This window comes from Cervus elaphus, chromosome 33 (genome assembly GCF_910594005.1).
Source record: "Cervus elaphus chromosome 33, mCerEla1.1, whole genome shotgun sequence".
Lineage (NCBI taxonomy): Eukaryota > Metazoa > Chordata > Mammalia > Artiodactyla > Cervidae > Cervus > Cervus elaphus.
Genome location: NC_057847.1, coordinates 6,689,048 through 6,701,424, shown reverse-complemented (window position 1 = coordinate 6,701,424; position 12,377 = coordinate 6,689,048). Strand labels below are relative to the sequence as shown.

Sequence of the window (12,377 nt, the reverse complement as noted above, 5' to 3'; positions counted from 1 at the left end):
CAGAGGGGACCACCCACAGGATGTTAGCAGGCCCTCTGGCCTCCACTGAACCCTGGGGAAACTGTCTTCTCTGTCTCTTTGTGTGTCCATGTGACCGTAGAGGATTCCACCCTCCTGCCCTTCAAGAAGGGGGACTTGCTGATCCTGACAAAGAAGCAGGGCCTGCTGGCCTCTGAGAACTGGACCCTGGCCCAGAACGACCGGACCGAGAAGACGGGGCTGGTGCCTACCTCCTGCCTATATGCCATCCCGACAGTCACCAAGCCCTCAGCCCAGCTGCTGGTAACCCACATGCTCACCTGCCCTCAGCCGGGCACCCCTGGGCACCTGGGGAAGAGGCTGAGATGCCAGGCCTGGGGTCCCAGCTCAGGCGCCCGGGCCCCACTCCCCAGAAAGCCTGGGCATCATGTCAGCCCTGCCAGCCCCGCCACCCGTCTGGGAGAGGCAGGAAGTGCTTGTGCAGTGAGTGGCTGGGGCGTCACCTGGCACTCAGCAGGTGCTCAATCAGTGCGCGTCCCTCCATCCCTCCCACCAGGGAGCGTCCTAGGGGTAAACCCGTCTTGCCTCAATGTCATTTAAAAACCCTGACCCAAGGGGGCTCAAGTCTCCCTACCCCTGACAACCACTCCACCCTAACCCCCAAGACCAGTGCCGCCCCTCCAAGGAGACAGGACAGGCCTCCCAAATGCATGTATTGAGTGCCAACTGTGTGCTCTGTATACCACAATACAGTATCAAACACAGTAGCATCTCCACCCTCAAGGAGCACTGGGACAAATGATGACTTGGTGGCAGGGGTACAGAGTGCCACAAGAAGCAGCACTGGTTGTTCCAGGAGCAAATTCTAGGATGGGGGCTTACACTGTCCAGGAAGATTTCCCTGAGGGACAGACGCTTCCGTGACCAGGCCTGAAGGAGGTGGGGGGGCCAGGCCAGCAGAGCCAGGGTGAGAGATAGCCCTGAAGAGAAGTGCCCCAGGAGAGGGGAGCCTGGTGGGCCTGAGCACCCCCTGAAGAAAAAGGAAACAGGTTCAGAAACATTGAGTCACTGGTCCTGGGTTCCACAGCAGGTGACACAGGAGGGGTAGGTCCCAGCCTGTCCAGCCCTGCGGCCTGGCCCCTCCCTAGTCTCTGAGGACACCTGGCCAGGAGGGGCCCGTGGGTGGGGCCTTCTGGACACTCATACCTATGCCCCACTCCACCCCCAGAGCTTGCTGGCCATGTCACCGGAGAAGCGGAAGCTGGCAGCCCAGGAGGGGAGGCCCGCAGAGGCTCCCCTCGAGGAGCATCCCGAGGAGAACCTGCACACCCTGGAGGAATTCTCCTATGAATTTTTTAGGTGCCCACCCTGCTTCATCCCGTGCCCCACCCCAACCAGCCCTTCTGTGCTGCCTGGGCAGGGAGGGGACCCTCTGACCCTGACATAACCAACCTGTTTCTTAGTGGAGTGCTGTGGGCGCATCCCCGTGGGGGCCCACCCCAGAGCCCTGGGCTCTCTCTGCACTGTGTGCATGGCCCATGGTGGGTAGGCACAGGAGCAGCACACACCCTGACCCTGACCTCCATCCCCAACAGGGTCCCAGAGAAGGAGACCATCAGCAGAGCCGTGCTGCCCCTGGCTCGAACCCGGGGGCAGCTGTGGGCCCACTCGGCCGAGCCCCTGAGGCAGCCGCTGCTCCGGCGTGTCCATGCCAATGCTGAGCTGCGGGATGCCGCCTGTCAGATCTTCATCGATATCCTTTCCCAGCTGGCCTGCCCCAGCCCCACGCCAAGCCTGTGGGGCCCCACGGCCGGCCCACCCAAGGGCCAGCCCTCTCAGGGCCAGGGGCTGCTCCGGAGTCAGTGAGGTGCCCCAGGGTGGCGGGGATCAGCTCCAGGCCAGACTCAGGGTCAGTGGTGACAGGCGCTTCCTTCCTTGACAGCCGCACCCATCCTCAGGTACATGGGTGACTACCCCTCTCGGCAGGCCTGGACCTCCCTGGAGCTCACCGACCAGATCTTCTCATCAGCCCTCCAGGAGGCCACCCTGCAGGACGAGGTTTATTGCCAGATCCTGAAGCAGCTGACGCACAACACCAAGAGGTCTGCGGGCAGCGGGGAGGGATGGAAGGCACAGCAGGCACAGGCCCCCTCGGCCCCCCGCCGGGGGGTCCCCAGCCCCCACCTCGTAAAGGCAGCCTTCGTTGTAACACTGGGGTTGGGGCGGGGGGGCGGTGTTGGGACTTCTTGCCCTGGGCCGTGCCGCTCCTACCCTGTGTCCTTCGTCACCTGGCCTCTCTAAACCTCAGTGCTCTCCTCCACAAAAGGGGCATGATAGCACTCCCTCTCCTTCTTGTGAGCGGGAAGGCTTTGATGGTGTTGACAGCAGGGCAGTGGCCTCCTCGCCCGTGGCCTCAGGCAGGTCTCTGCTCACATGAACAATCCTGCAAAGAGCCCCATCTCCCTGCAGTGCTGGAGGGCTCGGCCTCCAGGAGGGGCCCCTCCTGGGCTGACCTGTGCTGCCATCCACAGGTACAGTGAGGAGCGGGGCTGGCAGCTGCTGTGGCTCTGCACCGGCCTCTTCCCACCCGGCAAGGCGCTGCTGCCGCACGCCCAGAAGTTCATAGACACGCGGAGGAGGAAGGTGCTGGCCCCCGACTGCAGCCGCCGCATCCAGAGGGTCCTGAGGTGAGCCTGCCAACTCCCAGGTGCCCCCGGAACATTTCTCTGGGAGTGCCGGGGGGTGTGGCCCACCAGTCTCCCGGGATCGTGTTCCAGTGGGCACACCCACCAGAGGAGCCAGACTCGGCTTCCTCTCTGAAGTGGTGTCAATCTGGGGAGACAGGGCCCGGTCCCAGCCACCAGGGAGGGAGACACACAGTGAGGCCCAGGAGGGCTGCAGGGAGACTGGAGGGGTTGGCGGGTTCCTGGCCATGAGTGGCCGCCTGGGTCATGAAGAGGCCCATACCCAGTGCCTGGCTATATGAAAATGAGAACGCGACCCACCCTGCCCGCTGGTGCCCTGCCCAGCCTGGTCCTCCCCCTACATGTGCTGTCAGAACCTCAGGGCTCCTGGGGGATGAGGCCAGGCTGGCCTCTGCCGCCTCCCATGGGCCACGTGCCCGGCACCTCCTCAGGGCAGCTCCTCGTGCATGGCACGTAGCTGAGCTCAAAGGCTGGTGCAGGGCCAGGCCTGGGTGGGTGGTGGTGGCCCGGGCAGCGTGCACTTCGCTCCAGGACAGGGCCCCGGAAGCAGCCGCCGCACCAGGTGGAGGTGGAGGCCGCGGAGCAGAACGTCTCCCGCATCTGCCACAAGGTCTACCTGCCCAACAACACGAGCGAGGTGAGCCTCCCCTCCCCACCCCCAGCACAGCCAGAGCAAGCTACTTCCCCACTGGGGCCACTCTAGGAGAGCTGGGCGACGCCTACGGACACAGCTGTGTGAGTGCGAATGGACCGCCTCCCCTTTGTGCTCTCCTAGCCCCTCTCCTGTGAAAATACAGCTCTGTTCTCACTGGCCCCCGCCAGCATGAACTGAGCGCTGGGCACCCTCAGGGGCTCCAGGTCATGCAGGGGACTGCTGGCCCTGGGGAGGTTGTAGTATGGTGGGGAGTCGGGATGTCCCAAAGGCATGGGGGGCCTTCCAGGCACAGGAGTGAGGAGGCCAGGAGGCTGGGCAACAAGGCTGAATTCCAGGGCCTAGAGGCCCCTTGGGGCTTCCACCCAGCCCCGGGGCCACAGTGAGCAGGGATCCCGTGAGGTGCTTATGGATGGAACCCAGTTGGCTGTTGGGGACAGCGGAAGAGACAGCTGGGAGTTGGCAGTGCATGTGTGTGTGCTAAGTCACTTCAGTCATGTCTGACTCTGCGACCCCATGGACTGTAGCCTACCAGGCTCCTCTGTCCAAAGGATTCTCCAGGCAAGAGTGCTGGAGTGGGTTGCCATCCCTGCCTCCAGCGGGAGACCCTTGGCTAAATGGCAGCAGTGGAGGGGGGGGAAGTGGGGGATGGTGACCTCACAGCCCTCCCCAAGTGGACTGTGGCCTGGAGATGGCAGAGCCCATGATGGGAAGTTCCCAGTCTGGCTGCAGACTCTCAGAGCAAGTTGAAAAAGCCAGGCCTCTTGGGTACCTCGAGACAGTGAGCCCTGTGACAAAACAGTGCACACATCTGGCCAGGTTTCTAGAGGGGTAGTCTCACCCTTCTCAGGACAGGGCACGCCCAGCCTCAGCCAGCAGGGTTCAGAGGCTTATCCAGAGCTGAGCCAAGTCCTGAGGTGGTCACAGGCTGCCCCTCTGCCCAGATGCTGGAGGTGGGTGCCAACACCCGGGTGCGGGACGCCTGTGACAGCATCGCCGCCCGGCTGCAGCTTGCCTCCTGGGAGGGCTGCAGCCTCTTCATCAAGATCGCAGACAAGGTGTGTGGCCCACAGGCCAAGGGGCGGAAGGGAAGGCGGTTAAAGCAGGTGGGGGTCTCCCACCTGCACTGGGCCAGCCCCCGCCGGGGTACACAGGCACACAGGCGAGAGGGGTCACAGAGCCCCGGTGTGACACCTGGCCTCCTGCACACCTTCCTGCCTGTCCCCTCCTCTCCACCTACCCCAGGTCATCAGCCAGAAGGAGGGAGACTTCTTCTTTGACTCCTTGTGGCACGTGTCCGACTGGGTAAAGAAAAACAAGCCCCAGAAGGAAGGTGAGAAGGCTCTGGGAGCCAGGCTGGGGCCACAAAGGAGGGTGTTGCTGGGATCTGAGGTGGAGCAGAGCAGGACTTGTCTGCCTCCTGGGCCGGGGTCAGACAGCTCCCCTGGACCCTCGCTCATGCCCATTCATTCATTCGTTCTCCTCAGGTCCCCTGGCTCATGGGTATGGCCAGGCCTGGGGCCAGGCAGTGAGGCCCTGCCCTGAGAACTCTACCAGCTCGGGCAGGGGCTGGGCATGGGGCAGGCCTGGAACACATGGCCGGACTTTGGGGTGATGAAGGGTGCACAGGGGCAGAAGGGAGTCTGACCCCACAGGGAGATCCAGGAGTGCCTATTCATCTTGAAGGCCGAGGAAGGGCTGGGGGCCAGGGAGAAAGAGGCATGGAGGCTTTCCAAAGGGGAGGTCATGGTAGCAGACACAGCAGCGATGTGGGAGGGCCACGTAGCAGGGCGTAAGAGTGGGTGTAAGGCCTCAGAGCCTGCCTGGCCAGGGACAGGCTCTGTGCTCACTGCTGCCCCTGCCCAGGGGCCCCTGTGACAATCCCCTATCAGGTGTATTTCATGCGGAAACTGTGGCTCAACGTGGCCCCTGGGAAAGATGTGAAGGCAGACACCATCCTTCATTACCACCAGGTACCCGGCTGCCCCTCCTGCTGGGTGTTGGGGCCACACCTGCCCTCAGAGTGGGGGATGGCCTCTTTGCCCAGGGCCACCCACCTCTCGCCCAGGGCCTCGTGGTTGGTCAGGGTTCTGGAGCCAGGAGCAAATGGAGAGCAGTGCCTTGGGACAGTGGCACCTGCAGACAGTAGCTGTACCCTCACCTGCAACACGCCTGCCAGGGAGGGGAGCGCCCAGAGGGTCCCGAGCCTGTGAAGTGCTAGGCCTTGCCCTGAAGGGGTAGAGCAGGCCCAGCTCTGCAGCGAGGTGTTGGGGAGCCCTGCCCGCGCTCAGTCACCTTCCCTCTGCTGGAAACCTAACCCTGAGGACCTTATTTCTCTGCAGGCTCTGTTTCCTAGATTCTACTGGGCTACCACCTGAGTGCAAAGCTGGGGGTGGTAGGAGCCTAAAGTCCAGCTTTTCCTTCACCCAGGAGCTGCCCAAGTACCTGCGTGGGTTCCACAAGTGTTCAAGGGAGGATGCCATCCACTTGGCTGGCCTCATCTACAAGGCCAGGTTTGGTGATGACCAGTCCCAGCTAGCCAGCATCCCCAAGATCCTGCGGGAACTCGTGCCTGAGAACCTCACACGCCTAATGTCCTCGGAGGAATGGAAGAAGGTCCTTGTTGGGGGCTGGAGAGGGGGCCCTTGGCTGCTGCCCCTGTAGGGGTCCTGCCCACGTGTGGCTGCGGGAGGGTGGACTGGGTCTGCCACCCACAGCCTCAGGCAGCAGCCGTTGTTCTGGCCGGAGCCTCAGGGCCTCATGTGGTGGCCCAGCCAGGCTGTGGTCTCCACTGAGACCCCACTGGCCCTGGCTTTCCCTAGAACATCCTCCTGGCCTGCAACAAGCACAAGGACAAGACGGTGGAGGAGGCCAAGGTGGCCTTCCTGAAGTGGATCTGCCGGTGGCCCACCTTCGGGTCTGCCTTCTTCGAGGTGAAGGTAGGTTGCACCCCAGACCCACTGTCCTGGCCAATCAGGCCCCACACAGCTCTGGCCCCGGCAGCCTGAGCTTCTCCTGCAGACAGGCCACAGGCAGGGCCACGGCCAGGTCTGGGAGGGCACGTATGCATGCGTGTGTCTCAAGGAGGGGCTGTGATCTCTGTGACGCCCTCCCTCCCCAGCAAACCTCGGAGCCCTCCCACCCGGACATCATCCTCATTGCCATCAACCGGCACGGGGTCCTGCTCATCCACCCCAAGACCAAGGTAGCAGAGGGCCCTGGCAGGGCCAGGGAGGCCCCCGTGCAGGGAGGCTGGGCTCCCGTCCTCCTATACATCGGCCCTGGGCTCTGGAGGATCCCGGGCAGCAGTTCAGACCCGGGGCCCCTCAAGCCTCCTGGGCTTTGGCTGGCTCTGACCCACCTGCCTGCTGTGGCCCCAGGACCTGCTCACCACCTACCCCTTCACCAAGATCGCCAGCTGGAGCAGCGGCAGTACCTATTTCCACATGGTGCTGGGGGGCCTGGGCCGGGGCAGCCGCCTGCTGTGTGAGACCTCTCTGGTGAGCTCCAGGCCCAGGGGGCCTTCCGGGGGACCCAGGTCCCTTTCCCAGCCCAGACGCAAAGCACCCAGAGGCTCTGGACACTAGGCCTCCCACACCTTGACCCCCGATGCCACCGAGTGAATTGCTCATGGGAGAGCCCAGCTCCCACGCCTGGCACGGACAGGCCAGGCTGGGCTGGTGGAGGACTCGATGGAGGTGCAGTGCAGGGAGGGCGGGGCGTGTCACTCAGGGGCATCAAGGCCTGGCAGGGAGCTCTGTGGTCCTAGGAGGGATGAGGACTCAGGGCCCAGACACAGTCCTGCTTCTCTCGTCACCACGTCTGCCTGGGGTGTCACTGAGGCAGAAGCTGGGCCCCCAAGCCCTGGTCCACGCCCTGCCTAACTGTACCCCACCTTCCCCTAATGCAGGGCTACAAGATGGATGATCTGCTGACCTCGTACGTGCAGCAGCTGATAAGCACCGTGAACCGGCAGCGGGGGCCCCGCAGCTCAGTCCCAAGCCACCCGTAGCAGCAGGGTCCTCTGGCCCACTCAGCCGCCCTCCACGGTCAGGGATCCCTGTGAGGCTCACCCAGGGCCCTCCTCTGGGCCCGAGGCCTGCCCTCTCCCCAGAACGCCCCCTCCCACCCTTTGGCACCCCAGTGGGTCCCTCCCTTGGGTGCTGACTATAAGGGGCAAAGGCAGGCACCCAGGGCGGCACTGGGAGTGGTAGGCCTCACAGCTGATGGGTGGATGATGAGAGAACCCCCTAGAAATGTTCAATAAAAGTTCATGGAGCACTGGGGAGTGTGTGTCAGTGAGAGAAGAGGGTTGCGGGTTAGATGGGCCAGAGATCCAGGAGGTGCTGGCCAGGAAAATTTCCTTCTGTTAAAAGCAAAAAGCACTATGATCCCCCCAGGGACAGGGAGGACAGCTTCATCCTCAGAGGATGACTTCCGTCGTGTCTCACCTTTCTTTCCACCTCCTTCCCTTCCTGCTTCTCAGACTGGGAAGGGACTCCCTATGGGCCCCTTGGCACAGCTTTCCTCCTTCCCCATCAGGACACTGGGCATGGGAGGCTGCCAGGGGGGTCTGCTGGAAGAGCTATGGGCCCCTCTCCCCACACAGAGGGAGGATCAGCATGCAGGGCCTTGGGGCCTGGGCTTACCCTGGACCCCCAGCCGGCCTGTCCCCCGACTCCACCCACGGGGCCAGCCCTCAAGGACTGAGGGTCTCTGCTGACCTTTTCTCCAGGCTGTGTTGCAGCCTGGCCCTGGGATGCCTGTCCAGTCTGGTCTTTGTCTTTCTCACACTGCAGCAGCATGTCCACCCTGATGCCACAAACCACACAGGCCCTGGGGTGGTGTAAAGAAGCGTTCATTCGTTGTGCGAGTGTAGTGTCCTTCTTGGAGGGCAGGAATGAGCCACCCACTGGAGCCCATCACCTCCTGGCTCCAGACTGCACCCAGGGAATCAGCACGCACCCCAGAGGTGGGGTGTGCCGGGCCCCTCCAGCTGCTGTGTAGGGTGAAGTGCAAGACATGCCGGCCTGGTCTGGGTACTGGGATCCTCCTTGGCTGAGTGAGCACGTGGTGGGGGAGAGAAGGACGGTTCACCAGAGGCCCCCCCACCCATGTGGCCTAGGGCCCGGGGCGGCTGCCTGGCTGGGGGCTCCGTCTGTGCCATGTGGGGCAGAGGCTGGCCAAGCTGCCATGAGGCCTCTGCAGGGATGGGACAGGTCAGGGCAGGCTGAGTCAGGTGACACCAGCCCCTATCTGTTCCTGGCCCTGGAGGACCTTGGGCCGAAACTGTGGATGTGGACCTGTCATAGGCTCACCACACCCAGGCCCCTGCCCCACGGCCTCGTGAAAGGAGGGAGAAGAGGATGCTCGAAGGTGGAGGGGAGGAGGAGGGATGCTGAGCAGAGAGACAGGAGCGAGATGCGGCAGGTTCAGGGAGCTGAACTGGGGAGTGAAGCATCGGGCAGCAGAAGAGCAACGCGCAGGAAGCGGCCCGGGGGCAGGCCTCTCAGGCAGTGGGGAGGCCCGAGGACTTGGGCTGCGCCCTGCGGGCAGCCAGCTCCGACAGCTTCTTCAGCCGTTTCTTCAGCTCCAGCGGGAACTTCTCGTAGCACCGCTTACACACGGGCTTCATGTCGAACTCCACAAACTTGTTCCTGGGGAGGACGGGCAGCGGTCGGGAGGGCTGGGGTCTCCTCTGGGCCCCAGCCTGGAGCACACCGCCTTCCCACACAGCAGCCTGTCGCCTGCCCTGGGCGTGACTTTGTGGCCAGAGGTCACGGTAGACCTCTGGAGGTAGGAGATGCGAGGTAGGAGGCCTCCAGGCCTCCCTTTCTGCCTAGAGACAGCCAACTCCAACAGGAGTCCCCAACAGGCTCCAGGAGCTGGAAGGGGAGGAGGCGGACACTGTGTGGGTCTCCACCCACTGTGGCTCCTCTCCTGCCTGGGGGCAGGGGGCGCTGTGGTAAGGGGTGGGTGCACCACTTACTTCAGGGTGAGCCGGCTGTTACAGGTGGAACAGGAGAAGCAGTGCACGCACCAGGCCTTGTTGAGGGCTGACACCACTGTGAGGGGCAGACGCAGGCTCAGTGACCCCACAGGTCAGCCACAGGGCCCCCTGTGCACAGGGGGGGCCAGCCAGGCACACAGCTGCAGGGCCCACAAGCCCAGAGCGTGCAGGGGATAGAGGCTGGGGCAGGAAGTGGGCACAGGGACGGGGCCTCACCATCGCCCTCGATCACGTGGCTGCAAGTGTAGCAGACATCCCCAAAGAGCTGTGGACAGAGCAGGGGGTTACACACGTGCGGGCGTTCATGCCTCCGGCCCTGGCCAGGGGGGTCACCCCACCCCGCCCCAAAGGGCAGTTCCTGACATCTACCCAGGCCTCTCGGGCCTCCAGGGCCTCCAAGGCCTCCTGGACTAGGGCAGGCTGGGGTCTGAGGGCTCGTCAGAATCACCGCCCCCCAAGATGGAGGTGGTGATGCTGCCCCCTCTAAGGCCCCTCTGCTGCCCTGGCGTCCTGGGGAGTGCGGTCAGGGCCGGAAGCCCATTCTCTGCGCAGTTTTGCTGGGCCTGGTAGGAGGCAGGGGGGCTGTGGCACATGTCACCCCGAGAGCCCAGGACTTCACATGCCATCTCACTCAGTCCCTGCGACAGGCCTGGCCACGGGGCACATTTCCCAAACGGGGACACTGAGGTCACAGGGGCTGCCCAGGTGCCGAGACACTCAGCTCACAGGCCTGGGGCACAGCCCCCACTCAGCACCCGCCACGGGGCTCCCAGGGGAGGAGGCTGTCCCATACCCTCTCCGGCCAGCCCGCCCTGCCTGGCACCCGCTGCCCTGCCTCAGCCCGCACCTGGTTGTAGTGGGTCTCACAGTAGGCCAGACCCTTCTTCTCATAGTGCCGGTGCCCCAGGAACGGCTTCTCACACTTGGCGCAGACAAAGTGCTGGGGAGGGGGGCGAGGGGCGGCAATGGCAGAGTTGAGGCAACAGCCACGTCCCCAGGAGACAGCCCAGAGGCTGACGGGGTCGGGGGCTCGCAGGACCCACAGGAGGGCCGTGGGGCCGACACCTCCGTGAGTTGCCCCTGCTTAGCAGACCTCACTCCTCGCTGCTAGGCACCTGCAGCCCAAGGGGTCAGGTGCCGGCGAGGCGCCTGCAGCACAGAGGGCTGCACTCCCGCGGACTCCTCTCTCCACAAGCCCAGAGTCACCGGACACGTCTTCCCGTTCGGGAGGCTTCTGGGTGAGATGACTCACCTTCCCATGGGAGGCTGGGGGTCAGGGGCCACATCAGGACCCTCACGGAGGGGCCACCCAAGGCAGAGCCTGTGGGACGCAGAGCTGGCCTGGCCACAGGCTTGCATGCCTCTCTTCCAGGCAGTGACTGTGAGTGCCGGAGCCCCCAGCGGAGACCCACTTCCATCAGCCACAATCCCACAGGGCGCCCCAGACCAATGTCCCCCAGGTGTTCTCATGACCTTGGAATCTTCTAGAAGCCCAGGAAAGGGAGGAAGGGTGGGGGTGTCTCAGGACTTTGGCATCCTCTAGAAGGCCAGGAAGGAAAGGACGCCTTGGGGGTGGTGTGCCTGCTTGGCCCTGCTCTGTGCCCTCAGGTCTCTGGGTCCCATGGACTGAGCCGCCCCCGGCCAGGGGCCAGGAAGGGCAGCCCCCAAGAGGAAGGTCGGTTCTGGGAGGGAGTGTGGAGGGGTTGCAGCAGGGCCAGACTTTGGCTGTGAACATGAGCTGGGCCCCCGAGTCTGCTGTCCACACCGGCCTCGCTCACCTCCACGTGCCACTGCTTGCCCAGTGCATTGACCACCCGGCCCTCGATGGGCCGGCGGCAGGCCCCGCAGATGGGGACCCCCATCTTGTCGTGGCAGGGCAGGCAGTAGAGCTCGCCCTTCAGCTCCCGGGCCTCTGCGGTCAGCTCCTTCCTGGAAGACAGCGCAGAGCCCCCAGTGACGGCACTGCCCAGCTCCCGCCCCTCCAGACCCAAGGCAGCAGCTTCTGAACAGCCCCCCACCCCAGTTCTGTCCCTGCAGAGCCCCTCAGGCAGGCGTTGCTTTCATCTCTGCTCTCTTTGGAGACTTCCTGTGCCCCAGACAGGCCCCAGGGCATGGGATTCCGGCTCGGCCCTCGCAGAAGGAGGCCTCTGTTTGGCACAGAGCTGTTCCCGGCCCCTCCGCCCCCAGATCAGACTGGGCATCTGGGACAGACCCGGCGGGGCGGGGGGACCCTGCAGCCTCTCCTTCCTCTCTCGTCCCTCGGGCACCTCTGAGTCTCCAGTCCTCCCTGAACGGAGCCCCAAAGAGAGGAGTCTCCTGCATGGATGTCCTCGGGCCCCCATTCTACCTGCCCCTGCACCCCACTCTCCCGTTGCCCCTCTGCCCACCTGGTCCTCCTCTCCAGCCCCATCACTGCCCTGGGGGGCTGTCCCACCTCCACCCAGCTCTCCCCCTACCCGCAGTGGGTGCAGCTGAAGTGGTCAGGGTGGTAGGCGTCATTCTTGAACATGAGGGGCTGCTCGTCGATGACCAGGTGGCAGCGCTGACAGATGTACTTGCCCAGGCCCTTGGCCTTCTCGCGGTTGTGGCAGGGTCGGCACAGGTGTCTGTGGGGAGTGAGGCGGGTATGAGGAACACAGCCTACCCTCCGCAGCGCCCCCAGGCAGCTGGGCCACCTCCCTGGAGAAGACATCCCCGAACACCGAAGACAAAGGTCCGTCTAGTCAGAGCTGTGGTTTTTCCAGTGGTCATGTATGGATGTGAGAGCTGGACCATAAAGAAGGCTGAGCACCAAAGAATTGATGCTTTCAAACTGTGGTGTTGGAGAAGACTCTTCAGAGTCCCTTGGACTGCAAGGAGATCAAACCAGTCAACCCTAAAGAAAATCAATACATTGGAAGGGCTGATGCTGATGCTGAAGCTGAAGCTCCAATACTTTGGCCACCTGATGCGAAAAGCTGACTCATTAGAAAAGACCCTGATGCTGGGAAAGATTGAAGGCAGGAGGAGGAGAGGACAACAGAGAATGGGA

The 12,377-nt window shown here is 63.6% G+C and overlaps 2 protein-coding genes across 7 annotated transcripts in view; one reads left to right on the top strand and one right to left on the bottom strand.

The window, feature by feature from the left end:
* MYO7B (myosin VIIB) overlaps positions 1-7,617 on the top strand; it is a 111,741-nt gene extending 104,124 nt beyond the window's left edge. For both annotated transcript variants that reach the window (XM_043893997.1, XM_043893996.1), the window contains 14 exons: positions 101-282; positions 1,208-1,338; positions 1,575-1,732; positions 1,928-2,081; positions 2,511-2,666; positions 3,216-3,321; positions 4,281-4,394; positions 4,582-4,669; positions 5,203-5,309; positions 5,767-5,952; positions 6,159-6,275; positions 6,458-6,541; positions 6,717-6,836; positions 7,247-7,617. In XM_043893997.1, coding sequence (XP_043749932.1) covers positions 101-282; positions 1,208-1,338; positions 1,575-1,732; positions 1,928-2,081; positions 2,511-2,666; positions 3,216-3,321; positions 4,281-4,394; positions 4,582-4,669; positions 5,203-5,309; positions 5,767-5,952; positions 6,159-6,275; positions 6,458-6,541; positions 6,717-6,836; positions 7,247-7,348 — 1,805 coding nt within the window. In that variant the 3' untranslated portion in view covers positions 7,349-7,617. The remainder of the gene's footprint in view (positions 1-100; positions 283-1,207; positions 1,339-1,574; positions 1,733-1,927; positions 2,082-2,510; positions 2,667-3,215; positions 3,322-4,280; positions 4,395-4,581; positions 4,670-5,202; positions 5,310-5,766; positions 5,953-6,158; positions 6,276-6,457; positions 6,542-6,716; positions 6,837-7,246) is intronic.
* A 561-nt stretch (positions 7,618-8,178) lies between these two features.
* The window catches only part of LIMS2 (LIM zinc finger domain containing 2), a 43,641-nt gene continuing 39,442 nt past the window's right edge, over positions 8,179-12,377 (bottom strand). For all 5 annotated transcript variants that reach the window (XM_043894006.1, XM_043894004.1, XM_043894003.1 and 2 more), the window contains exons 5-10: positions 11,803-11,952; positions 11,125-11,275; positions 10,194-10,286; positions 9,563-9,611; positions 9,326-9,401; positions 8,179-8,993 (exon numbers count right to left, since the gene is read on the bottom strand). In XM_043894006.1, coding sequence (XP_043749941.1) covers positions 8,846-8,993; positions 9,326-9,401; positions 9,563-9,611; positions 10,194-10,286; positions 11,125-11,275; positions 11,803-11,952 — 667 coding nt within the window. In that variant the 3' untranslated portion in view covers positions 8,179-8,845. The remainder of the gene's footprint in view (positions 8,994-9,325; positions 9,402-9,562; positions 9,612-10,193; positions 10,287-11,124; positions 11,276-11,802; positions 11,953-12,377) is intronic.